The 27339-nt window shown below is 42.7% G+C and overlaps 1 protein-coding gene across 1 annotated transcript; it reads right to left on the bottom strand.

Moving 5' to 3' along the window:
• Positions 1 to 99: 99 nt before the first annotated feature.
• Positions 100 to 26515, bottom strand: HBP1 (HMG-box transcription factor 1). The gene is made up of 11 exons (XM_066633438.1): positions 26454 to 26515; positions 18880 to 19072; positions 15725 to 15959; positions 12673 to 12802; positions 11840 to 11951; positions 11648 to 11757; positions 10214 to 10370; positions 8301 to 8445; positions 6341 to 6667; positions 2510 to 2651; positions 100 to 1571 (listed from the first exon to the last, which is right to left on the bottom strand). Exons 1-11 carry the CDS (start codon positions 26466 to 26468, stop codon positions 1560 to 1562), a joined length of 1578 nt encoding a protein of 525 aa, XP_066489535.1. The 5' UTR covers positions 26469 to 26515; the 3' UTR covers positions 100 to 1559.
• Positions 26516 to 27339: the final 824 nt, after the last annotated feature.

Raw genomic sequence — 27339 nt, 5'->3', positions numbered from 1 at the left:
CTTTACTTGATTCTTCCTTCCAAGTGTCCCTTCTGGTGAAAGGAACATACATAAGACTCAATTTGTCCAATAATTTTATGTTCATAAAATATGCCACAATATGTTTTACAAATTTATTTGAAATAATACATGAATATAGTGTGCAAAATCATAGGAGCAACATCATGTAGACATAGACATGTCAGGTGCTGAAATTTATTGTGATTCTGAAACAGAAACACACTATTTAGTAGCATTAAAAGCTATGTTGTAAATGTTCACAGCAAAAGTAACTATAAATCTAACATATCTGCTCTACTTTTTGATAGTTGGAGGGAAAAAAGTAAAGTGCAAATGTTGCACCTACAGTAAGTGCAAAGTTTGTCCCCACCATAAAATGTCTTATGGCAAAATAAAATCTTAATAATATGCAGCTTAGGAGACAAAAAACAAACTTAAGAATCAAATGGTGACACCACAGCAGCACCATTCTTTTGGGATAATGCAATGCTACTAATGAATTTAATCCTAGGCCATTATCTGCAGCCCTGGCAGTTCTGCAAGTTTATTTCCACTGGGAAGAGATTACACCAAATAGTATATGTGACGCCTTCCCAAACAGACAACAGCCTTGCTACATATCGTATGCACTATGCTATCCACTTAGCCACACATTCTGTTAACTTGTTGGCACTGGGCAAGCTAGAAATTCATATATTACGTCAGAAAATCCCAGCTCCCAGATTTGTAGTTAATTACATAGTTTGTGCAATACATATTAATCAGCAATAAGAATCAATGTATAAACAGATGTTACATATTTTAAAATTCCCCTTTTTGTGCATTTTTTAAAAAATAAACATTTATACAAAGCTCCTCTTCTTCCTACTATTTTTTTAGCACCACAGGTTATCCATTTTCAAGCCTATTACACCTGATAGACATATATGTAGTTTGGAAGAAAAATAAGGCCATTTGGTTTAAAATGTTGATAGCTTTTAGCTCGCTTAATGAGCTAATGCCTTGGTTCCCAAACTGGTGAGTCGCAACCAGCCAGGGAAGCACTCCTCTCTTGCCCCTTAAGGGGCGGGGCAGGATGGGCAGTGACACAATCCCCAGGATCGCATGCTGCTGGAGCCAGAGGGGGGTTGTTTTTACATTAGCAAGCACTGACATCCTAGGGTGCCCACTTCTGGTTTTGTGATTGCAACCTGGAAGTGGTTTTCAATTGCACTTTTTCACTGTTTACAGGCTTGGAGGGCTCTGTGGAGGCATCCACAGGGCTTCCCGCACATCTGGATTGACAGCGCTTGTTATTGTGAGTAAAAACAATCCCCTCTGACCCCAATGTGATCCTGGGGGTCACATCACTGTCATCCCCCCTGCCCCCTCAAAGACTTACTGCAGTCCCAAAGTCTGAGCAGGACTTTAGGAAGCACTGCTTTAATGTAATAAGCAAATCCTCGTTCCTAATGACTCAATGCTGCTGGTATGTTATGGTCACACCTTCACAATTAATGATGAAACCTTGGATCAAGTTTTCTTCCACCATGTTCTTGTAGAAGAATTACGATTTAATTTCACTGTGAACCCTGTAAATAAGAGACAGATAGAAACTCAGAGACTGAAAGTGAGAGATGGCTCAACCTGTATGTGCAACTAAATTACCACATAAGGATCTGCTTCCCCACAACTACAACAAATAGTTATTACATGATTGCTGCCAAAGTGGCAATATATTGCTCTGAATGACTTGTGTGCAGAGAATGTGCCTGCTGAGCTCCCTGCAATTGACACTCTAAAGCAGCTGGTTCATACGATGAGAACTATTCTCGCACAGTAAGAGGGAAGCACTTACTTTTCTTGTTTTAAAGTGGTTTCAAAACTGCCCAGCATGTAGAAGATACAACCCTGTTCACTGATTTCTGTGAACTTACAGCAGTAATCTTAAGTCAAGCCAAAATTCTCTTGACTTCAACTGGTGCATAGCTCCACCTACTGCTGATAATTTTTTTCTGATGTCAGCTCCAGCCTCTTAAGAAAAAAAAATGCAATGATCGCATCCATTGATAACAGGATGGATGCAGTGGGGATTCAGCAAAATGCATGGTCATCAGACTGATACCCAATAGTGTCAAAGGTAGTTTAGGAAATCTGGACAGTCCTTCTTTACCAGCCCATATCAAACAACTGACAATAAACAGCACCACGACCTTCTGAAAAATCCACTCCAGAATGTCAAGGAGGTTCCAAACAGCCTAGCTGATGGGCTCAAGGAAGCTGCAGAATGGACAAAACTGCCCCCTTTGCACCAATAAAAATGCCTTCTGTTCACATGAGACTGAATTAGGATACATGTTATCCTAAAGGTTATGAAAAGTGAGGATGCTTTTCTTAAACCCAAGTCCATAGTTTAGATTTCAAGGCAAACAAATGGAGCTTATGTCCTTGCCTAGCTTTAATAATTTATTTCATTAAGCATTCTGCATGAGTTCCAACTGTGAAGATGTGTATAAAGAGGAAAACATACTGAATTTGTCCGTTTCCGTTTCCAGCAGTCTGGATTTAAACGTTTTTGTTCTTCAGCCAAGGCCTTGGCTTCTAATGTGTACATCCGTCTTTCTTCATTTTTCATTTTCTTCCACCTGTCACCAAGTATCACACTGATGGCTCTGTAGAGGAAATATTCAGAAACAGCATTCAGTGCGCGAATCCAATAGGATTTGTGGAACATTTGCTCATGATGACACAACATGACAAAAATTAGATTTGAGAAAGCATTCATGTGGCCATTGATATTGCTCCTTCCAAGCTAGGTGTCATTTAGTGTTCTATGGCATTCTGGCTAGACCAATAACTGTAAAATACTGCAGATTTGTGTATTTAAAACTGCACAGCTCCAGATATTTTATCACATTAAAAAAAGAGGAACAGTGCTTTCCCACCCCAACATTTTTGAAAGAAACTATAGCAGGGTTTGTCAAACAGATGTAGCTTCACAACTAGAGGAAATTGCCTTAATCATAAACTTACTATTCTAAATTAATAAATTCTATGGATGATGGCTACAACCAAACATTCAACTTCTCATCACTGTACCTTAATTTATTTAACTTCCAATGCCTGGTTAAATTAATACCTATGATATACACATGAAATCCATAAGGATTTACATCCCTAGCACCAAATGGAATTAGAGAATAAGTTTCAGCTCAGCACCTACGAAAGTTCAGAACCTTATCATTGTTCACTTGTTCACCTTATCTGTAACACTTTTCACACTACAGAATGCTTTATATGTATTTATCCTGACAACAGCCCTATAAGATGCAACTTTGGCCATATTGGAAGTTATAGATTTTAGAAATTCAGAGTGTAGTGTGTGCTTAGCCACATGTATATAATGCCATGTTCAAGACATAGACTTGTAGATACTTTTGATAATATACCACAAGGAAATACTGGAGAAGGACACCACAAATGTAGGCTTCTGTTCAAGTGTGAACAGTTAAGCTTTCATAATACGTACAGGCACAGAGCCCCCATTAATGATACTGGGATACCTGCAGCATGGAATTTGTTCCACGCTTGATGGTTTGGTAATACAGGGAGGTCCCCATATCTGCTGATCCATAGATCGGGTCATCCCCCAGAGGTAAGGGGAACTAACCAGCTCCCCTCACCTCTGGAGGGTCTTCTGAGCCTATTTGCCTGCGGCCTCTGCTGGGCTCAGACTGACTCTTAGGACAAAAAAAGCACAATTTCTAATTTTATGAAAAACCATAAGTAACATTTTTAACACCTTATAAGGCTACAGCATTTTATCTTTCTAGCTGATCTGTTCAGAAACTCACAACAGCAACCACATCTGCCCAGAAATCAGGGCACAGAACTTGCTGTGGCGTCGGACGGTGTAAGCGGCTGCCCTGTGCGAAACAGAAAGCGCTGCACAACATGGGGGTACCTTTTTCTGAACTCTGAACAGAAACTGCTGGTCTAGATTATGGGCCTCTGTTTAACATGTGGCAAATTGTTAGGAGCTGAGCTCTGCATGGGCTGGATGAACTTGTGTGACAGGCCATCATTGTCCTCCAAACTCCAGCCTGTGGGTTGGATATGGCATGTTGGATTACTGTTCCAGGCATGGCAGTGGCTCCCCGGCGGCTGCGGGGCAGAAGGTAAGGCCTCGCCACCGCCGTATCATGCCCAGAATGGTAATCCCAGCGTGCCATGGGCCATGGTTTGGAGATCGCTACTCTAGGCAAAGGGTTCCTGTTGAATGCAACCCAAAGTAATTAGCAATAATAACACACATGCTATTTCACCCCTCTTATAGTCAAAGACAAAAATGCTATAACAGCAGCATTATCACTATTTCTCCAAAATTAAACAACCCACCAAAATCTCAGTCACTAATCTCCTTGTCTCAAAAGAATCTTAAACAGAGTAGCAGATGTATTTATTACAATCTAACAGATAAAGTTTTAATCATGAAAAACAATGAAAGTATTTACATACCGTAAAAGTTTTGTTCAACTGGCTCCATGGGAGAAGTGGCAGTTACCAATTAACCAGACATGACAGTTAATAAAGCTCTCCCTTAATTACCAGACAAAACTCAACTCTACAGTTCTGCTCTGCCCTCATTTCTTTCTCATGAGGGCCCTGTAGGAATGAGCTCTCTACTTTCCAAGCAGGTCCTTTTGAGAAAGGAAATGGAAAGTCCCTATTCCGAGACGGCCCTTGTGAGGAAGAAATGAGGGTAGAGCAGAATTACAGAGGTAAGCCCTGTCTGGTAAACAAGAAAGGGTACTCCCACAAGGAGAGGCAGCTTTGTTAATTGGCATCTCTGCTCACTATCTCAAGACAGGAGTTAACTGAGCATGCCAGTTAACTACCAGTTAAGCAAGCTTTTACTGAAGTATATTCAAATTTTCTTGATTTTCATATATATAGTGTATGACTCACCCCAGCAATATTGATATTAGCAGACATACTCTATATCTACAAGCAGTTGTCTCATTCTGATGGATAGATTACAGAATAGACAAAAGAGTTCACTAATAAAGGAACCAAGTGTAATAATAAAAATAATAATAATAACTTTATTTTTACCCCGCCTTTCTCCCCAAAGGAACTCAAGGCGTAATAGACTCAACAGGTGTAATAGAAGCCTTATGCATATACATATACAGTATTTGAGCATAATCCACCAGAAAGTACTCCAGCATCAAGTATATAGCACTACTGTGCAATTCCCATTCACATTAGTAGAGTTTGTACCATAGAGCCTCCCACTGGATAGCTGATGCTTCGCGATGTATGCAGGTAAGAAAACAACTGAGGCTATACTTGGAAGTTACTCTGAAAGTATTTGGTGATGTGCTTGAAAAAGTCTCTTTATTAGCACATTACTTCTAATTGAAAACACAATTTTTCATGTGCAGCTCCCTTTGCCTACATTTAAAACGTGTCCTCCTAAACTAGAAGTGCACAACACATCTTTAAAAGGCTTTTATAACAATAAAATGTGTAACTGACTAGGCATAACATAACTAGGCATAACATAACTAGAAATTAACAAACCAGAAGACACATAACGGTGACATGTACTTTGCTCTTTCCAGCATCCAATTCCATCTACAGAAAATGCAGTTAACGTTAAAGTACAATCACTTAATCCTGCATTTCCCAAACTCTTCAGGAGTTTGGGAGCTGGGCTGCATGCTTGTGGGGGAGGACAAAGGCAGTGACATTATTGCCATGATCACACTGTTGCCAAGGATAAAAGAGGTGTTTTTTTAAAAACAGAAACTCACCATTAGCAGTGCTGACCTGCCAGGGGCTGCAGACTCCTGCTCGGCTCACCATGCCTCAGAACTACTAAAAATAGCTATCATAACCCACTTCTGGTTTTGTGATAACAAACTGGAAGTGGGTTGCGATAGTTATTTTTAGTTGTTCTGAGGCACGGTGAGCCCAGCAGAGGGATCCGCAGGCTCCCCGTAAACCCCCCACCCCCACCCCATAGGATCAACACTGCTAATGGGGACTTTTAAAAAACCTCTTTTATCCCCAGCAGCAGCACAATCGTGGCAATCGCATCATTGCCATCACCCCACGCTTTATAAAGGGGCAGAGACAAGGCCTTCCTGGCTGGGGCATGGCAACACCCCAGTTTGAGAACATAGGAGTTAATCGGTTTGCCCTCCTGAATCATTTCCAAAGACAGTTTATAGTTAACCCATCGGGACTTCTTGTTTGTTTCTTTTTCTGTTTTTGTAAACATAAGGGCACACAATCTTAAGAATAGAATTTCATTTCAAATATAAAATCAAATTAGAAGTATAAATATTGTTACCTGTTATCTTTTCCTGGATACATCTGAGTATATTCTACTCGGTACTTTTTGGCAAAAAGCATGAAGGCATTCATTGGTCTTTTGCATTTGTTGGGAGAAATGGCACTCACAGTACTTGCAGTCCCTGAGCTGTGGCTTTTGCCAGCTTTATTATACAAAGAATTGGATGAAATCTGTGATGACGAAGCAGGTCCACAGTTTGTACTGCATTCTGATCTTTCAAAGTCTTGGCTTCCTGATCTTCCACAGGATAAAGAAGCACGGCGTTGACGAGCCATACTACTTAGCACGTAGACTGCAGAGGAATCCATTGGTGTAAAATCATAACTGAAATGAAAAAGTCAGTTGAGAAAACTAAAGAACTTGCTTTTCAAGTCTAGGTTTATTCTCAGATAAAATCCAGGACCTCCATTTATAACTTTCAGTATGACAGAATTAAAATGATATCCCTCTCATACTACATTCAAATCTGTTTAGTATTGAGACTGTCTGCTAATAATTGACCAAGCTGTCATCATTATGTGGTCACAAGACCTCATGTGTACTACTGACTATTCTTGATCTCTCATCTGGTTTTTTTCCCTTCTTCCAGATAGCAGTAATATGAGTAGATAAAGAATCTGTCAGTTTTATGGATAGCTTCTCGCTCCCTCAGAACTCATTGCTGAAATCTGCACTCATGACAGAATGAGGAAATCAGTAGTATTTGCCTGCTGGGTAAAAAAACAAGACTTCCCTGATAACAACAGGATAATTATCACAAAGGATTCATTTTATGAACCCAAGGCTTATGTGGTTAGAGCATAACGATGCACAATTTCAAGAAGTCAGAAAAGAATAATTATGTTCTGTCTCTGAAGTAACATTTCATTTTTGAGCTATGGGCAAATTATGTTTGGAAATATTCTTACTACCAAATAGGAAACCAAGAAAAGTAAGTAAGAGGTACCAGGCCTGACTCTCCTTTCATTGGAAAGTCTAATAATGTTTCAATGTCGCATTTATATAATATAGATAGCAGAACATTTTTTTTAATGTTGCCTTTATAGTTAGCCTTGGCTGCTTTTAAGCTTGTACAAAAAGAACAAGGTCTTGCTGTTACAGAGACAAAAGAAGGACTTTTCAGTCAAATGACATTTAATGTTAAGGTTTAATTTACTCAACTTGAAGCTGGTAGTCTTCCATCTCTTAGTAGAAGTAGTTTACTACTTCTATACTTTTCTATTGATACTTCAGATAAAGTTATATTTAGTCAACAATGAATGGCTAAATGGCTAAACTACATATGTCCCCCAAATCCACTGATCCAGTTATTTGCAGTTTTATACTCACACACACACACCCACCCCATGGCTATTAACTTCATTTCGGTTCTTACCACTGGTGCAGAGAGAAGAAGCTTCTTCTTATACTGAATGCTATAAACATGCAAACTTATAGCAGTACATGCAGGCAGGTAGCCTGAACACTTGAAGAGACTAATCTAATGTTAGCAAGAAGTTAACAAAAATGCTTTAAAAACTCATCCAACATATCCTTATTCTTAAATGATTTTTTAAAGCACATATAAATCATTCATTTCAGTTGTTTGGGATTGCTATCAAATGCCTCTGCTGCTTGCTCAACACTCAGACATTATTAGAAACAGAAACCCACAAAAATCCTGACTGCACCCCCTTTTTAAAATGAACTTGAACACTCCCAATTTAAAAAGGAACCAGCGATGAATAGAAATATTTAAGAAAAGCAAGAAGGAATGAGCAAAAGGCCACTTGAAATTTGCCATTCACTTTTGGAGTTTTGCAATTATTTAGGCTGTGCATTGATCCTTTAATTGTACCACATAATTCAAATTATAGTCCAAGATTTTCTCATACATTGTTTTCAATATTCCATAACCATTTCTTCAACTCCTAGGCTTTTTATACACAATACGCTGGTCAAGAAAAAAGAAAGTTACCTTTTGAAAGTATCAAAAACACCTGAATCATCAAAATTAATGGCATCAGGGTGTCCAGGAGGTAGACAAACATCATCAATATGCATTTCACAACATGGAATGCCATGCTGAACCACAGTCAGGCTTGGATAAAAAGATGACCAACCTGCATTATTAAAACAGAATTACATTTGATAGTCCAGCTGTTCAGATGGTCTGTAACAAAACAGACAATTCTTAAATCCATGACATCAGACAAAAAGTTTCCCAAAAATGAATCTGAAACAGATTTTACCTAAATCAAGATTAGCATTTTTAATAATACTTTGCTTTACCACTAGAAATGAAAATGAAATGGGAAAAAACCCAAGGGACCTTGCCTATAGGGAAGGAGAAGGAAGTGAAAAGTTAAGCTCAATGTTTTTTTCCCCTCGCAAAATAAGAGATAAAAACAGTGACATGAGCAAATGTTTCTCTCTCATTTTTAAGCTCTTTAGAAAACCCATACTCTAATACAGGGGTCTCCAAACCCCAGCCTGGGGGCCAGATGTGGCCCACGGCGAGCCTCTTGTCCCCTGAAAGCCTCTGGCCCACTTGGCCGAACATGATTGGAGCTGTGCTCTGGTTGCATCTGGAGGGTGTTCTAAGGGCCAGAAAGGTTGAATGAATGAGCCCATTCATTCATTTATTCACTCATCTAAGTTCCATCTCTAATTTATTTATTTAAATTTTATATTTAAATTTTTTTTCTGGCCCTCTACACCGTGCTAGATATTTGATGCGGCCCTCTGGCCAAAAAGTTTGGAGACCCCTGCTCTAATATCAAAGGAATGGGCGCTCCACCAGCAGGACTGTTGTGAGAAAAATATTGCACAGTTAAGAATTGAAGGCTTTGTCTGTACCTCACTTCGAAACAACATTGCCCCAATCCAGGTAAAGTTAGCTGAGCTAAAGTTTCACTGAAATCAATGGAACAAGTCTATAGTGACAAACTCCACTAATTTCAATGGGATTAAGCACTATTAATTTTAACCAAATCAGGACTATGGACAGTGGGGGGGGGGGAGGACCTCCCACAGATTATATGGTTACATTCATTTCCGAATGAAGCCCAGACTCATTTAAAGGCGACTTCCGGTTAAGTCACCTTCAGACAATTCTGGGCTTCATTCCAAAGTCCGCAGAGGCTATGGGCGGATGCTTATGGCCTCTGTGGGCTTCAGAAGAGCCTCCAGAGGCAAGGGGAGCACAGCTTCCTTCACCTCCGGGGGCTCCAGGTTCACCCACACCACGGGTTCGGGGATTAGAAAAGATTTATAATTTGAAAAGATGTATTAGAGATTTATTTATAGAGAAGATTTGTGGTTTGCTGCTTTTGCTGCCAGCTGCACCTGCAGGCGATCTGATCTCTTCCCTCTCTGGTGGTCCATGGGGGACTGCTCACTCAGTGAAATGATGGAAGTGATCAAAAGCAATTTTTTTTCCTGAGACTTCGCAGACCACTTCTCAGGGTCTTGCAGACCACCTGTGGTCTCTGTACGACAGGTTGGGAACCAGTGGATTAGATAAAGTTTATGTCTCCATACACTATAAACACCAGTAATGTAATCATATCAGAATTTATTTCATGCAGTTGTACCAGGTCTATGAGGATCTTAAGAAATACTATTAAAATAATAATAGCAGCAATAATTTAGAAGGATGCTGTCTCCAACTGCAAATCACTTTGTGATAAAGCTTTGAAACACAAAAACACACATATACACACAAATGAACATACAGAGATAAGGGGGCTATAAAAATTATGGAGGTTTATGTCAATAAGAGGCTATTGCTTATAAATCACTAGCATATACTGTATGGTGATGCTTCAATTTCTCATCATGCATTATTATTATACTCATCATTACATTGATGATAAAAATGTTTCTTACCTTTATTTTTAACATAGAAAGGGTGATCTAATCTGCATTCCACAGTAAGCAAACCATCTGCTACTGTGCCAGGATCAAAAGTCAATTTTAGTACTGACTCGCCAAATGAAATACTTTCTTCATGTGATATCAGCTTCAAACCATCAGAACCATATCCCTGTCAAATAGGTGAGTTTTAATTTAGTTTAGAAGAAACAAGTGAACCTATGGAGACTGGAGACACCCTCACCTAAGTACAAGGAGGAGAGGGTAATTAATGGGGGGGGGGGCAGCCACTTTCTATTCCCAGCAAAAACCTCATGGCTCAGCCATCCAGTGGAAAGTCTGTCCACTTTCAGTTGTTAGCTTTACTCATAAGAAGCAGGATGTGCTGCAACCTAAACTTACTATATATGAAGCAATGCTTCAGAAGATGGAATTTTCTCTTTGGAAATGTAGTTGTGCAAAGTTGCCACTTGTCTTGCACAAGTAGCCACTGTCCCTGGGTTAGCAATCAAGTAGCAAGGCTCACCAGCCTACCCCTTACTCTCTCCACTACTTGTGCTACCACAACACCATCCTTGGTCTCATTGCCTTTTTTCAACAGGGAAAATACTATCGTCATTGTGTGCAAGTGCTTCCCCCTACTGTCTCTCCCTCCGATGCTTAAGGCATGAGAATTGAGAACCACAGTAATCTATGTGACTTCCCAGGTCAAAATGAATGTGGGAATCCAGATCCTCCACCAAAATTAACCCCTCCCTTTCAACTGTATCAAAAACAGACCACATTCATGGACTACATTTTATCAATCTCTGTTTAACAGGAATTTGAGAAAATGCCATACCTATTCAAGAATTTGACCTTCACAAATTAATTGAGCAACAACCAACAAGTATCACGGTTACAGTCTATGGCAGGGGTGGCCAACATTTCATCTTTAGGGCTCCTGGACCTTTAAGAAGGGGGAATTTCAGCAGGTGCAGCTTGTCTTCTCACAGATGACAAGCTGCACCTGCTGTAATTCCATCCTCTACACATTTGCTAAAGGTCCAGGAGCCCTAAAGCTGAAAAGTTGGCCACCCATGGTCTATGTTAGCATTTTTCAACGTTTGTCCCCCACTGTATCATTTCACACGGTCCATCTATTGGAAGTACCACAAGTAGTAACTGGCAATAATGTCATTGCCAGTTACTTCCAGGTTGGGAGGCCAGATGCAATGCATTACACACTGGTAAGAGGCTCAGGTCAGGCTTTTCTAAGTGCACTAAAAGCACTCTGGAGCTCTACCTGCTGAGTCAAGTCTCCTTCTGCTGCTTGTAGTGTTGCACTGCTAGTCTCACTGCCATCCAGCAAGGCTCTGGGGGTACTGTGTACCAGACACCACCTTAAGTACTGCTGGTTGAGAAACACTAATCTACAATGCAAATGAGTTTCAAAAGCACAAAGCTTACTTTGTGAGTACCCAATGAATCCACTTCATTTTCAGAGCCTGTGGACCTTGCAAAATCTTCAACATCTTCCCATTCTTTATTACGTCCTTTGTGAAAGCATAAACGTGTGCCTAATTAAAAAAAAAAAAGTAATGTCATTAAAAAAGACAAACTTAATTATTAAACCTTGCCACATAACATACGGTATTTTACCTTTAAGGAAACAGTGCCAAACAGTTGGAGGCCAAGAATGGCACCATCCTAGATCATCATCATCCGACAGTGATGACATACAGAAAATGCCAGACTCTGATTCACTATTTGTCTATTGAGAAAACAAACCATATGAAGGTTTTTAAACAGGAATATTTCTACAGATCATCATACAAATGCTTACAGGAGATTTCCTAGAGTTCCCTGTCTTGACCTAACTACTCCCAAGTTCTTCTCCATTAAGTATTGTTTTGAAGCATTTAGTATTCTTAGCTTTGCCATCTTTTGGTTGACACTTCATAGTCACCAGTTCTAAGGAAGTATTCCTGTGCTGCTTCCTTCACTCACAATCCAAACCTTCAGGACTAAATTCTGTCCCACTGACACCAGGAACACAACCAAGGCAAATGGAAAAAATGACAGGCAACAGTTCTACAAGTATTAATAACACAAGGGGGCAGGGAGAGATCCCAGGAAAAGTTCAAGCTCTTATCCAAATCCTCACAGTGTGTGTTTTTATTTGCCTTGGATTGAGAGTGCAAATCTTCTATTAGCTGGCAGTCCTCCACAGCTTCTCTTTTCTATAATCTACCTGCTTTTAAACCAAGCATAAAAGAATTTGCAAAGCTTGGACTTTTCTAGTTCATTCCAAACCTCTCTTTGAACCTAAACTCTGTACATACGGGTTTGTACAGACACAGTATATACAACTCTGCATAGATTGCTATCATTGCTGTACAAGTAACTAAATGAGCAGCTTAAGAAGAAAAGCTTATTTCTGCTTCTAAAGCATTTTTCTCTGGTCTTCATTTAGTCCAATAAATATAACTTACCCTTTCGTGTCTGACTGGTGTTTCAATGTGATGCTTGGAAAAACCAGAATCACTCTGAGACAATCCTGGAGGAGGGCGTGCATAGGAATGTAAACTTTTGCTTGTAGCTATTAGGTGAACAGGAGATGATCTAAGAAAGATTGTTTTAAGAAGTATATAAGTACGTTTTGGTCAGAGGAAAAAAGAAGGGGAAGATACCAGTACAAAGTCAAAGGGAAAGGAGACCTCAAAGGTGTACTGAGTTCGCTGGTAACTCTAACAGTGAAGTCCAATCCTGCACTGGAACAGGCAAGCAAGCATAAGATACAACTCCAAAGTGGCTCAGCTGAAGGTAAGGGGAAACTGGGCAAGCCACTGCAGCCACTGCCTCAGGAGTGGCACAAGTCCAAGGAGAGCAGAGCAGCTTAAAGCTGCTCTGCACTGCTTGTGTATGGGGACTAGTATCCAGCATAAGAGCCGGATTCCAGCCCCGCCTCCCATTCCCCGCCCACCCACCCCCAGGACTGCCCTCTGCCTCCCCTTCCCCTGCCCCAGAACTCCTTCCTCCAGCCTCCTCCCTGCCTCCCCAGAGCCTTGTGTAGGCTGAGCTCGGCTGACACAAGGCTCACCCCACAAGCCGCCACAGAAGCTAGATGCAGCTTCTGTGCGTTGGTGCAGCTTGCTCCTGAGGAGGCGCAAATGTGCTTTACAGGCAAGTCTGGATTGCGCCCTAAGTTAATTAAAATAGTCGTGCATACTATCTTTTGAATGGAAACTATGCAGCCTTGACCAAATCACTCCCTCATCCTCAGCTCCCAGCTGCTATATGAAGATAATAATACTTATTTACCTTATGGCAGTGAGAGCCACTAAGTTCTTGCGTGGGCGGGAGGGGGGAAGCAGCAGGGGTGGGGGAAGGCAGCGGCACAATCCCCAGGATCGCACTGCTCAGGGGGGCTGCAGGGGCTTGGGTACACTTGCCCAAGCCCCTGCAGCCTCCTCCCTGCCTCCAGGCTGCCCCCGCCCCTTAAGGGGGCAGGGGCCAGGGTCCGCAGGCTGGGGCATCACGACGCCCCACTTTTGAAAAGCCCTGCCTTATAGTTATTTTAAGGATTAAATCAAGATCATTACATGTGAACCACTTTGCACACTCAGTGTTATATAAATGTTTATTATTATTAACAGATTCACAGATCTTAAAACATTCTGGGTTTTCTTCTCCCTTAGTTTAAGGCAGCAAATTTTGATAATAGAAAATTGGTGCTGCTAATGCTTCTGTACAGTGATTTGCATTTATTAGCAAATGCTTTACTCAATTTTTCACTCCTTCTGTCCTTAACAGATCTCTGCCATAGCTACATTGCCTCTCCTCTCTTTTACAAAAAGTATTGCTAGAAAAGAAGTGAACTCAGCAAATAATTAAACTAATGTTATAAAATTATTTTTGCCCTAGAAACTCTTCTACTGGAACAGTTGGTACTCTAGTATTCCTAAAATAATGCATTTTGAGTTTCTTTTTCTATCTTTAAGATGCTGTTTTTGACCTTTAAAAGCCCTGTATGGCTCAAGGCAAGGATATCCGAGATCCTAATCCTAAGCTTTGTGCGCTGGCTTACCGCCGGCACGCACTGTTGAAAACATGCTGTAAGACATGTCTTCAGGGCTTAACGCTGGCCCAGTGCCAGAGCTGGCGCCAGTGGAAAGTCATTGCTCCGCAGCTTGGCGGTCGACTGAGCTGCTGGGTGGCAGAGAGATAGGTGGGGGCATGGGGAGAGGCAGGGAGGAGGCATTCCAGGGCAGGGGGAGGTGGGGGAGGACAGGGAGAGTGCAGGGAGGAGGTGTGCTGTGGGAGGGAATGGGGCAGGAGGAGGGTGGGACCAGTGAAGCTTAACTCCACCAGATCCTGAGCTCCATGTTGTCCTGTGGGGCCCAACATGGAACTCTTTGATTCTGCGGCAGCTCCAGAGTAAAGTCCCTTTCCCCTGTGGAGCCACCAGCAGCTGCCCGGTTGCACTCAGGATGCCATGGCAGCCATTTTCAGTGCCGCAGCAGCCCCGTGCTCCTGGCAGCTCAGGATTGGGCAATGAGGCCACACTGACAACATTGAAAAGCAGGGTCTTCTTTGTGGTAGCATCTATATTATGGAACAGTGGGATTAAGAAGTACGCCTTCCTGTTAGCATTCTGGCGAGGTCTGAAGACTTTCTTTGTCCACCTGGCCTTCCCATCTCAATTACTTGTTTTGGGGTTTTGCAGTTGTACATTGTTTAAATTTTTAACTGCACTATTTTTGATGGTTTTTACAATCTCTATTTTGTACACCATCTTGAGTGCTTCATTTATTTGGAGGGAAAAGCAGGGTATAAATCATTTACACAAATCTTGTAAAAAACACTGAAAGCAATGTACAAGAAAAAATAGCAAAACAAATTTAATTAAAACAATAAACTGAAGAAACTGATGAGTGATAAGTTCAATGATACTCATCAAGAGAAAACTTTAAAAACAGTAACTCTGAAATAACTAGGCTCAGAAAATAAAAATTTAAGAAAAGGAGGCTAGCCATATCAAGTACGGACCTCCAAGGAATTTATAAATAAGAATGTTTTAAATAAAATTATTTAAAAACATTAGGAAAAAATTATTCATATGTCTAGGTTTCTAAACAAGCACTTGTACATTTATGCCAATTTCTTCACTGAAAATAGAAAATAATCTAAATAACCATAAATCAATTGTTTGTTTTTAAAAGGGTCTCTCAAACCAATCTGCACGGCAAACGGTATTCAATACCGTTGTTCCTTTTCTAACTCTCATTCCAGCACCATAAATAAAACATTACCTAAGCTGTTTGTGATTAGAGAATAACTTGTTCACATTATCCCTGGTACAGTTTAGAACAGCTGCATGTGCACCAGCTTTAGACAACCACCCATGCACCCAACAGTTATGCAGGAAAGGGATCATCATCAAAAGAAAAAGCAGATCATTTCTCAGTCTTCAATGCAAAACAGAGCTCTTCAGAACAATGCTGCAAGTTCTAGAATGGAAACAACTGCAGAATGATAGCCTACCTGTTATAAAAAGAGCACTGCATAAGAGGACTCTGTGGACTAGTAGCAATGTTCGCCAGTTCTGTCAACCAATTCACTCCATTCTCACAAGTATAAGCACTTTCTGAACTGTTGCTTGAGGTATGCTGGTTCCACGAAGGCCTTGAGTATTCCTGATGTGAGACATCTGCACTCAGCTGGAAAAGTGCAGGTGGAGTAGAATCAGTGTGAACAGCCTGCAGCTCAGGAAGATCATCTGTGAAAAGTATACAAGAAGTCAGATACATTTTTGCACAACACAAAGCATATAACCTACTTTAAGTTCTCTATCCTTGACTATTTGCACCTCCTTGAAAAAAATTCAAATATCGACTCTTTATGGTCCTTTCCTACCTCTTTGCAGGGACATCAAAGGCCCCTTCTTACATTACATTAGCAGGATGGGAGTAACTGTAGTACTACTACTTCCCACACTACTGAGAAACACGAGAAGCCCTGAAATGGGTGGGAAGAGCCCATGGCTATTGGCTTCATGGCTACATGGGCATCAGCTCCATTTACAGGAAGGCAAAGGCTGACATAGTTAGGAACCTCACCATAGGCTCCTCCCATGTGGGTCCACAGTGTTAGAAGCCACATCAGTAGAAACAGAGGAGGGAATTGGCATATGAGCCCATGCCATGTCTGTCTCACAGAATGCAGATTCTACAGCAAACAATTTGGAATATGTCTGAAGGAACCCAATAAGCAAAATAGTTGCTTAAATGTTCCATATTTGATTATTATTCCATATTTGATTACATCAAAATGATGCAATCTTTTCAGTATGTAATTTTCCCAAGATGTTAACATTCCTTGTCAATTTTGGCCTTATACCCTTACAGGACAAGGATCATCTCTTTGTCACCATCTGGGTAAGTTCATGATAATTACCTGAAATTGTTTAGGTAAATCTTTTATTGGCCCGCAATATCAGAGGCACAAAACAAAATTTGTGCACTACTTCCTCCTCACAGAGCAATCCATCTTCACTTAACTGCAACAGATGCTTCCGAAACATTTCCCTCAAAAACATGGAAATTATATACTATATACTGTTATACAGTTGTCTGCACAGGTCACTATTATTGAAAGGAGAACTATAACCCAAAGAAAAACAAGACTAGTTAAATGATGCCAAAGGAGGTTTATCCAATGGGAAACTGAAGGGGCTTTTCCAAAAATGTTTGCAATATGGGGGTAAGATATTCAAAAAAATAAACTCAAAATTTTCCATAAGCTCCTTTGAATGAACCTAATGTGAGAGATGGCACAACTGCATCCACCACCTGATGCTGCCACTGCGGATACCGATACCGATACCAGTACCAGTGCCTTCACCCCCCCACCCCCCACCCCCCAAAAAGAAGAGGAAGACACATTCACTTCCCTTGCTCTTTCCTGCCTGATAATTTTCAACAAAATGGAGGTGTGGGTCATGCTGGAACCTCTCAGCATGTCCTACACATGCTGTTTTATTTAAAGGGGCTAGAAGGTAGGAATGAGGTAAGTGGATGCTTCCCTTCCCCTTGCTCTTTTCCTCCTTGTTAAGTTTAAAGGGACTGAGCAACAAAATAGCACAAAAGTGGATGGATGCTGGAGGGAGGCAACAGCAGGCTTGGAATGAAGGGCACCCCAAGTTTGCTGGCCCCCTCCACTTGATGGAAGCCACATCATTTGCATCATGAATGGGGCCAGTTCTCAATCAATCAATACAATCAAATCTTTATTATGGTCACAGACCAGCATAGAACAAAAAAAAAAAATCAATACAAAATCAATAGGATGGGGCCAGTCCTGCTAAGAATGTCTCTGAATCCTTGCTTGGTCTTTGGACAGATTGACAGCCCAATCCTGAGCTGCCTGATGTGCGGGGTTGCTGCAGCACCAAAAATGGCTGCCACAGTATCCTGTGCACACTATGCAGCTCCTTGGGAGAAGGGGACATTTGTCACTATGCAGCTCCTTGGGAGAAGGGGACACTGAGTAAGGGAAGTAAGTAGCCCCACAATGGGGCTACTTGAGTCTGCGGCAACTCTTCAGCCAGCGCAAAATCAAGAAGGTCCTGCGAGGCCCAACACAGGTCTCTGGATTCAGCAGAGCTCAGCTCTGCCATACCTGCCCCCTTCAGCCCCATTCCCTCCCCCGCCCACCCAGGAACACCTTCTCCCCCCACACCTGACTTACCTCTCCGCCACCTGGTGCCTTGCACAAGCGCGCCTATCAGTGGATTGTCAGCCACTGTCCCAGCATGGGCTTCTGCTGGGCCCACAATGGGTCCGTAATGCCCGCAAACGTGCCTTATAGCACATTTGTGACAGTGCGCATCGGCAATGAGCTGGCATGCATTCCATAGGATTGGGCCCTGAGTCCCTAATTCAGGGTTTCCCAAACTGTGTATCACAACACCCTAGGGCAGTGTTTCTCAAAGTATGGGTTGGGACTCACTAGGTTGATCGCAAGCCCATTTCAGGTGGGTTCTTCATTTCAATATTTTATTTTTAATATATCCGACTTGATGCTCCCATGGTATGTGACTATATTTGGAGGAATGTTACAGACCTATACTTTTAACAAGCTACTGTGTATATTCTTTTAACAATGATAGTCAATGGGATTTACTCCAGGGTAAGTGTGGGTAGGATTGCAGCCTAGGATTGTTAAAAATTTTCCTGATTGATGATGTCACTTCCAGTGGGTCTTGACAGATTCTCATTCTAAAAAGTGGGTCCCGTGTGAGAACCACTGCCCTAGGATGTCACAGGCCACCAGCCGACTGGCAGTGAGACTGCATGGGATACTACAAACAAAGGTAGGAGGCTCCGCCCAGTGAGCTGAGAACCTGAGCACCTACACACTGTTTTCACTGGCTGGGAAAGGCCTGCCTGCCCGCTCAGACCCTCTTACCCGTTTGTAGCATTCCACATAGTATCTGAACCCAGAAATAACTGATGATGACGCTCTCGCCAGTCAATTCTGGGAGCCACATGCTTCATTTGGAGCACACCCTAGGGCATTGCAGGGCGCCAAGGAATGGGAAGCACTGTCCTAACTCCTTACGTAGATACCAAATCATTCATGTAGTACCCACTGACTTCTATAAGAATTTCCTCGAATGGTACAAATAAATGACATACCAAGCTCCATGTGCTCATCACAAGATGCATATCCAGGAGAGGCTGGGAGGTTTTCATTACACTTTAGTAATTCCAATGATTCATTCATCCCTGAAGGTCTCTTATCCACCACTAACAGGAGTTTCTGTACTGCATGAGGCATCTGATTAGTCTTCACCTCCCAGACCATTGTAGGGTGCTTCAAATTATCTGACTTGAAGGGAAAAAAAGATTATATCAACTAATACACTTAGCTTCAGAAACAACTATGTGACCCTAGTTACCAATATTTACCACTACCAACTCCTCACCCAAATGTACCAATTTAAAATATCTTCAAAACGTGCATTCAACATCTAGTATAAGTATATTGCTTAGGATGCATTCATCAAAAGAAGCAGATTCAATATGGTTCTTTATACAACCATGCTGAAAATCAGTTATCCCAAGTACTTCTTTTTTTAAAGTAAAAGATATTTATTTCCAGGGAGGTAGTTTTGTTGGTTTATTGCAACAAAAACAACAAAAAGTTGTGGTACCTTAAAGACAAACAGCTTTAAAAAACTTTAAAGACAAACAGCAGCAAAATCTTTGGAGAATTAAAGACCACTCACAGCCCAATTCAGAACAGTGTGCACAGCTCACCACTGGCACACACTGTTACAAAGATGCCATAAGACACGCAGGACTTAGTGCTGGCCCAGCGTCAGAGCTAGCCCGGCATGAGCCCACACTGGGCAGGCACCGGTCGGAGGCCAGCAGTTCGCCACCTAGTACTCTGTGTGAAGCACCAAGTGGCAGAGAGGTAAGATGGGGTATGGAGGGAGATATTCTGGGGTGAGGGAGGGCAAGGAGAAGGGAAGGGAAGGGAGTGGGGCAGGAGGGGGGCAGAGACGGTGGAGGAGACAGCAGCAGGCCTACCACCATATCTTGACCCCCTCCCAGTCTCAACATGGGTCTCCTCAAATCTTCACCTGCTCAAGAGCGGGTGCAGATCCGAGGAGACCCATCAGGGCTGCCTGGGGTTTCTACAGGACTGCCTGGAGTTTACCCCAAGTAGACCCGTGCTGATTCCCAGCCCTATTGGATGCAGTGGTAGCCCTTTTGGTGCCGCTGCAGCCCTGGGTGCCGGGAAGCATAGGATTGGGCCCTGAATCAGATGCATGATTATCCTCAATAAGCACATGTGTTTTGATAACGCACACACATTGTATATCTATACCTCTGTTTGTGTATATCTGCTTATTGACCGTAACACCCCATATACCTGATTTGTTTGTTTACAGTAAAATGGATATTCTCATTAGAGCAAAAAAAAATGTGAGCAGAAGAAACAGGGCCACTAAAGCTGTTACACAAATGCTTGCACAACAGCCTGCAAAGAACACAGAATTGGGCAGGCTCAGTTGCAGTTTTCATGATTCTTCTGCACCTCTGTTTTAGTTTCACTTTTCTTATTGAATACTTGCACCAGGTTAAAAGTAATATGAACAGAAAACACCTTCCACATGCAGAAGAACACTTTTGTAGTCAAACCTGTATTCCCTAAAATTGTTATTTTGAAAAGTTGCTGCATCTTACAGCCTAAGAAACATCTTTACTGATATAATTCCATTTGCTAGCCTTCCATTTAACAGTGAACTAAAGTGACTACCTTGTTGCTCTCAATAAGTACTGTATGTTTAAAGCTAAGCATCTGGTCTGTGACATAGCACACATTAATAACAAGACAGAAGACAATCCCCATTCTCCAATGTACAAAACCATGTATCCTGAATTCGCAACATGGTTGCGGAATGAACCATATGGAAATGTCGACATTTGATGAACAGTTTGTTACAGAACAGATTAATACCTTAAATTCTTATCTCAACATTCTTCAACAAGTTGTCTTTTAAGACAAGGGAGGGCCAACCAGAGAGCCCGCAGCACAAATCCAATCCCCACAACATTTTATCTGGCTTTAACGACAGTATCCAATTTTTTAAAAGGTATGGTAAAAATTTGCCCACAAGCTCACCTCTTTTTATTAAAAAATCCATTTTGTAAAAAGCAATTTTTATGTTATATTTCTCTTTTGCATTTGGTATAACACATTTGCATTTGGTCATGACCTACCCACCCAGAAAACCTCACATTCCTGGCCCCTTAAGGAGCAGCAGGATGACAGTGACGCGATCACCAAATTCGCACCACTGTCAGGGACAGAAGGAATTCTTTTACTTAACAAACAAGTGCCGGCCTACAGGGTGGGGTGCGGGGAGCCCCACAGACACCTCCACAGGTCTCCCTAAGACTGTAAAAGCTAAAAATTGTGATCAGAAACCACTTCCAGTTTGCAATCGCAAAACCGGAAATAGCTTCCTATCACAATTTTTAGTTTTTTAGAGGCTTGGGGAACCCTGTGGAGGCATCCGCAAGGCTCCTTCCACCCCTCAGAGGCCAGCGCTTACTTAGGTTAGTTAAAAAAACACTTCTGTCCCAGTAGTAGTGCAATCCTGGGGATTGCGTTGCTGCCATTCCCCCCATCCCTGCAAAGACTTACGGTGGTCCCAAAGTCCGAGTAGGACTTTGGGAACCACTGGTCTAACATATGCAGTTATACAGAGGTAAGGGTTTACCCTGGCGTTAAGCCTAGTCGTTTCTGACTCTAGCTCATCTCCGTTTCTAAGCTGAAGAGCCGGTGTTGTCCATAGACAATTTCTGTAGTCATGTGGCCAGCATGACTAAGAGCCCAATCCTATCCAACTTTCCAGCTCTGGTGCAACCGCAATGCAGCCCAGAGGTAAGGGAACAAATGTTCCCATACCTTGAGGGGGCCTCTGTGACTGTCCCCCCACCGCAGGATGCAGCACACGCTCCATTGGTATAGCTGCACTGGCCCTGGAAAAATAGATAGGATTGGGCCCTAAATGCCTAAGCGCACAGAGCCGCCATTACCTTCCCACCAAGGTGGTACCTTTGATGGCCCTTTGACAACACATAAATTTACCAACCATCTTCTAATCTGTAAATTCCTCAGAAAACAGGTATATTATTTTTGGCAGGTATGCTCAATATCAAAAGTGTTGGGAAAACTGACATGGACAAATGTTTATTTGATAAAACAATGTCTAGTTTGAAAAGCATTTATAATATAATTACTTTCCTCAAAATACTACATTTCATCTTTTGTTTTGCTTTTTCATTTAAAGGTTTTTCTCTGCAGTCACAAGGGCTATAGCTCCTTAATATCTTGTTTTTTACAAATCTGTGTTTTTATTTGATTATATTAAAAATAAATACAAACAGAAAAAAATTTAAAAATAAAGACATTACAGGTTGTGTGGCAAATGCGGAAATCTCAAACTACATTTCTTTGTTCTACTATAAAATCATACAAAAAAATTACAGTTGTTAAGAAAAAAATTGTTACTTAAACAATCTACACTTATTAAAAAATACATTTTCAACACAAAAAAAGAAAAACATAAAAGTTAAACCCCCTATCTACTCCTCAAATCCATAGATTATTTATTCCTTTATATCGAACTACATTTCTGTATTCTACAACAAAATCATACCAAAAAAATTAATTATCAGATCTTAAACAGTCCAAACTAAAAATTCACACAAGAAAAAAATGAGAAACATAAAATTAACTCCCCTATCTACTCATCAAATCCATAGGTTATTTAGCCCTCGGTGAACAGTAAGTCCATTAATGGTTTCCAATTACATAGGCCAACACACATTTTGCTTCCTTAAACACCAATTCCTGGGTATATTTGGGGTGCTGATTCCAAAAATGGCACCCATTTTGCCCTATCATGTCTAGTTTTGGAGACACAGCATAGCCTCTTTAGTGACTAGTTCAAGCAGCTTCCTCATGAGGAAGCCTACACCATGGCTTCCTCATGAAGAAGCTGCTTGAACTATTCACTAAAGAGGCTATACTATATTAAAAAAACACCCAATCAGACAACCAGTTCTTAAAAACCAAACAAATTCAAATGCTGAATAAGAAAGCTTAGGATGTTTTAAAAGACTCCAAGTACTTCCTAGCATAGACTTCCATTTCAAGTGCGAAGAACAAAAACAACAATGCTTTTTAAAAACAACATATACACGTCTAACCTCTGCCTCTGTGGGGGATCCATTCCCGGATCACCTGCAGACACCAAAACTGACAGGTAATTAAATCTACAGGTTGTGGACCAACAGGGCCTCTGAACATGACCAGAACCTCGTTCCACTCACGTCTGGAACCATTCTGAGGCCCGTAGAAGCTGTGCATGGCCTCTATGGGTCTCAGAAAGCATCCCAGGCATAACAGGAATTTGGTTTTGGTTGCGTCTGGTAAGTTCTCAGAGGGTCCTCAGCTGCAGGTTCGGAACCTGCTGTGAGTGAAATCCATGGGTCCAGAATCCACAGATGAAGAGGAAAACACAAAACAAAGTTGGGCTCTGAGATGTCATACCCTTCTTGCATGTCTGTCCTGGAGGCAGACTGTGAATGGCCACATTATACAGGGATTGCCCAAGCAATTCAGTAGTTATAAACATAAGCCCTGCTGGAACAGGCCAAAGGCCCATCTAGCTCGGCTTCCTGTAGCTCATAGCAGCATCTGTATCCCACCAGATGATGCCTCAAGGAGTACTCAAGACAACAAGATAACTATATCAAGTTGCCACTTGCTTGCATCTGGCAGTCTGAGATAGGCTACCTATAAAACCCCAAGGTTGCATATAATAATCATTGCTTCTAACCTGTGATGGACTTTTCCTCCATAAAGACATTAGGCCAAATGCTATCAAAACATCGTATGGCAAGGAGTTCTACCTTCTTTCTTCTTGTTTCACCTATGGCACTTTCTTTCTACTGATTGTGATAAGTCACAGTATTAGAAAAGCAATATCCAGATTTGCTTTAAAATAAACAAAGAAAACTTACTGCATTCTAGAAGCACACACAACATGCTACTGTCAGACATACCTGAGGCCAAACTCAAAGAAAACGGTTTATGTAAGCTGCTGATGGTACCTGGTACTGATTGACTGATGACACTGTTGATCACAACCCCACTTCTACCCAAAACAGTTTTGCAACTTAAAAGTTGATTGGGTCTTTTAAAAATAAAGGTGTCATTTGGCCTTCAAAGCACATGAGAATGCAATTGGTGTTTACAATTTTTTTTAAGACAAACCTGATGCATGCAGGGTGGCAAAACCAACAGTTCAAAGTGGAGGCCAGATTACAAAGTCAAGGTGGGAGGAAGTGGCACTCACACCACAAGAAAAAAACATGCCAGCTCCTGCCTTTAGGTATGTCAGTATATACCTGCTGGTCTGTTTTAAAAAGATGCATATAAGTATAGGTGGGAGAAAACAGTTTTATTTTTTTCACAGATTTCAGTGCTTTCCAAGAATTAGAAGTATAGAAAGTGGCATTGTGTGTTTTTTCAAAATTTAATAAATAATAACAGTATTTATATACTGCTTTTCAACCTTATTTACCTTATAATTAAATTTACAATTAAAAATTATATTAGCTTTAAAAATTTACTTGGTAGGTGATATAGCTGGTATAGTGACAGCAGATGCAGCCACAGTCATTATCCATGCACTCCCCACTAAATAATAAATAAAAACATTTTTTTTTGCAGATTTTGGGTTTTTTGTTTTACAAGAGTGAGAAGTACAAAAAGCAGTGTTATGAGTTTTTATTTCGTTATCACCATTTTCTCCCACCTCTACATACAAGACATGCTTGTAGGAATCTCAAGAGTCTTTTCTCTTACATATATTACTGTCCTAGTACTCTTTTCATACTCCTTAAGTTCCCATGCAAGTCCTTTTAAAACAGTGGTTCCCTATGAGCCCACAGACCACTGAGGCAAAAATTGGAATCACTTTTTGTGGACCACATGTGGCTGTGTCAGGGGAGAGTGGTCTCCACCTTCTCTGGTGGTCCATCTCCCAAGTGCTCCTTCACAGACTGTTGGAGAAAACGGAGAATGGTCTGCCCACAGTCACAGCTGATGTGAGGTGACTGTGGCCACGATCCTAACCAACTTTCAAGCACTGACATAAGGGCAATGCAACTCCAAGGTAAGGGAACAAACATTCCCTTACCTTGAGGAGACCTCCATGACTGCCCCCCAACTGCAGGATGCAGCGCATGCCCCACTGGCACAACCATGCCAGTGCTGGAAAGTTGGTTAGGATTGTGCTCTGTGGCTGTGGGGGGTCTGTTCTCTGCCCTCTTTGGTGGTCCATGCGAGACTACATAAGTGATCAAAAGCAAAAAAAATTTTCTGAGACCTTGCTGACCATTTCTCAGGGTCTCACTGATCTGTTGCGGTCCACAAACCAACAGGCTGGGAACCAGTGTTTTAAAAGTAGGCAGGTGGCATTTCTACTCATCTTGAAAACCTTCAGCAGAAGAATGAATTACTTGTTAACTATTTAACTTAAAAAAAAAAAGACACTTAGGCTACAATCCTATAGAAAAGGGTTCGGGTCTTAAATTGGAGTCCTTTAGATAGGCTTTGGAGGGTGTGTGAACCAGATGTAAAAGGTATGTACAGTACCACAGAATCATAAAAGGGGAGGGGCACAAGTGCCTACTTGGAAAACATGGCCCCCATTGCAGAAGATGGGCATATGTATGAGGGAGGTGCGGTGGGTGGGGAGGCAGGTGAGGCAGAGCCTCCCCATTGGAGCCCTTCGACAAGTGCTGCCACTTGAAGGGCTCCAGTGGGGAGGCTCTGCCTCACCTGCCTCCCCACCCACCGCACCTCCCTCATAAGTATGTCAAGAAGCCAGGGTGTAGTCACAGAAATAACCTGCTTATAGGCAGTGACACAACACCCTGAAACACCACAGTGCTGCTGCACCTTCACTGACACTTCCCACTTGGAAGGAAGCTCAGCCACCAGCCAGGCCTCTCCTGCCCCTCCCTCTGGAGGAGCAGCAGCAGCTCCCCCCTCCCCTCAGGCCTCGCGCACAATCCTCCCCCCCCCACGCGCAGGCTGCCAACTGCCTGTCACGCGCCTCGCGAGGGAGGAAGGCGGTTGGATAAGTCACGTGGCGCGAAACAGCACGCTGATTGGTTCCTCTCGTGCAGGAGGAGAGAGGGAGGAGGGAGCGAAGACTCCTGGCGGTGCTGCCAAACCGACCCACTCCCCCTCCCTGCTCCTTCTCGGTCACGTGGGCCCGCGCCTGGTGAAGGCCCTTGTTTATAAACTTCTGCTCTCGGGCCACGGCGCATGCGCCCAAGGGCCCATTCATTCAGAAGTGCGTAACAAGCGGGGAAGGAGGTGGGGGAGGGGCTGTTGCCCCGCTGCTGAGGCGGGGGGAGGGGGAACAACGGTCAGGGCGCGAGGCTTGGTCCGCTCTTCCCCCTCCCCCACCGCCAAGCAGCCCTCCCCGCACCACACCTGAGCAGGGCGACCGGTGGAGCCGCAAGCCCCCTCTTCGCAGTTCCCTGAGGTGAAGCCAGAGAAGCAGGGCCCCTCCCTGCGCTCCCAACGGTCCCTGCGCGGGGGCCCAACCAGTCATTCCCAACACTCCGCCAACTCCCAGGCTCCGCTCGAAAACTTCTGAGCTGCTTACCAAACCCGTCGCCATTACAAGACTCCCTTCAGTGTTTTTCCCCCTCCGCCCTCATTTCCCTCTTTCTTGGAAGCACCACCCACGTCCCATCGAACTCGGCCTTTGAGTGGCTGACGCCAACGCCCGTCACGCGACTCTTCCTTTTCATTGGGCAGCTTTGATGCCCCTCACGCCTCCGCCGTAGAAAGCAAACTTGTTTTGATGTTCTTCGTGCAGTTGATTGGGCGAGAAGGTCTGCCTATCAAGGTGAAGGCGGGGCTTTAGGTGCGAGTTGGCCCGCCTCCCGCGCCGCAGAGGGTTGTGGGAGTTGTTGTTTCTCTTGTTTCTGTAAACTAACGAAAGAGGGCTCTGGTGGACCACAGTTCCCATAAGACCCTCTGTCGATGGTAAACAACAGCGTTAGGGACACGTGTATGTGCGCCATCCGCAGGCTCTTTAAGGAGGATGGCTGTAGTAAGAGTGTTGTGGGAGGGCAAGGAGGGCTCCCTCTGGCAGATGGCCCCAGTGACATGCAGTGAGTGGGGAGGCAGAGCCTTCCCACCAGAGTCCTTTGAAAAGCGCAGCCGCCATGTGAGGCACCCACAACCAACACGCACTGTAGTGGGTTGTGGGTGCTTGGGTTCCTCACCTGCCCACCCACTGCACATCCCAACACACACACAGCAACTCACAACACTTGGGCACCTCACACAGCAGTGGTGCTTTTCAAGTGACTACAGGGGGGAGACTCTGCCTCACTTGCCTCGCCACCCACCACCCATCCCTGGAAAGCACTGAATCACTCTCCCAAGATGATAGCTCTGTCATAGCCGTTTTCTGTCCATTCACAATTAATTCAAAAGTATTATCCTTGCCTTCTTCTGAATCAGAAGTAAATTGTACCCCG

Source organism: Tiliqua scincoides, chromosome 7, assembly GCF_035046505.1.
Source record: "Tiliqua scincoides isolate rTilSci1 chromosome 7, rTilSci1.hap2, whole genome shotgun sequence".
In the NCBI taxonomy this organism is placed as follows: Eukaryota; Metazoa; Chordata; class Lepidosauria; order Squamata; family Scincidae; genus Tiliqua; species Tiliqua scincoides.
The sequence above is the reverse complement of the archived record's forward strand: the minus strand, read 5'-3'. Positions and strand labels throughout refer to the sequence as shown.

Bases quoted from the DNA above. Each gene is read 5' to 3' on its own strand.
- HBP1 (XM_066633438.1), bottom strand. The intron at 11,952-12,672 runs GTAAGTTATATT...TTTTCTCAATAG, and splicing joins CACCAGTCAGACACGAAAGG to ACAAATAGTGAATCAGAGTC. The intron at 11,758-11,839 runs GTAAAATACCGT...TTTTTTAATTAG, and splicing joins TTGGCACTGTTTCCTTAAAG to GCACACGTTTATGCTTTCAC.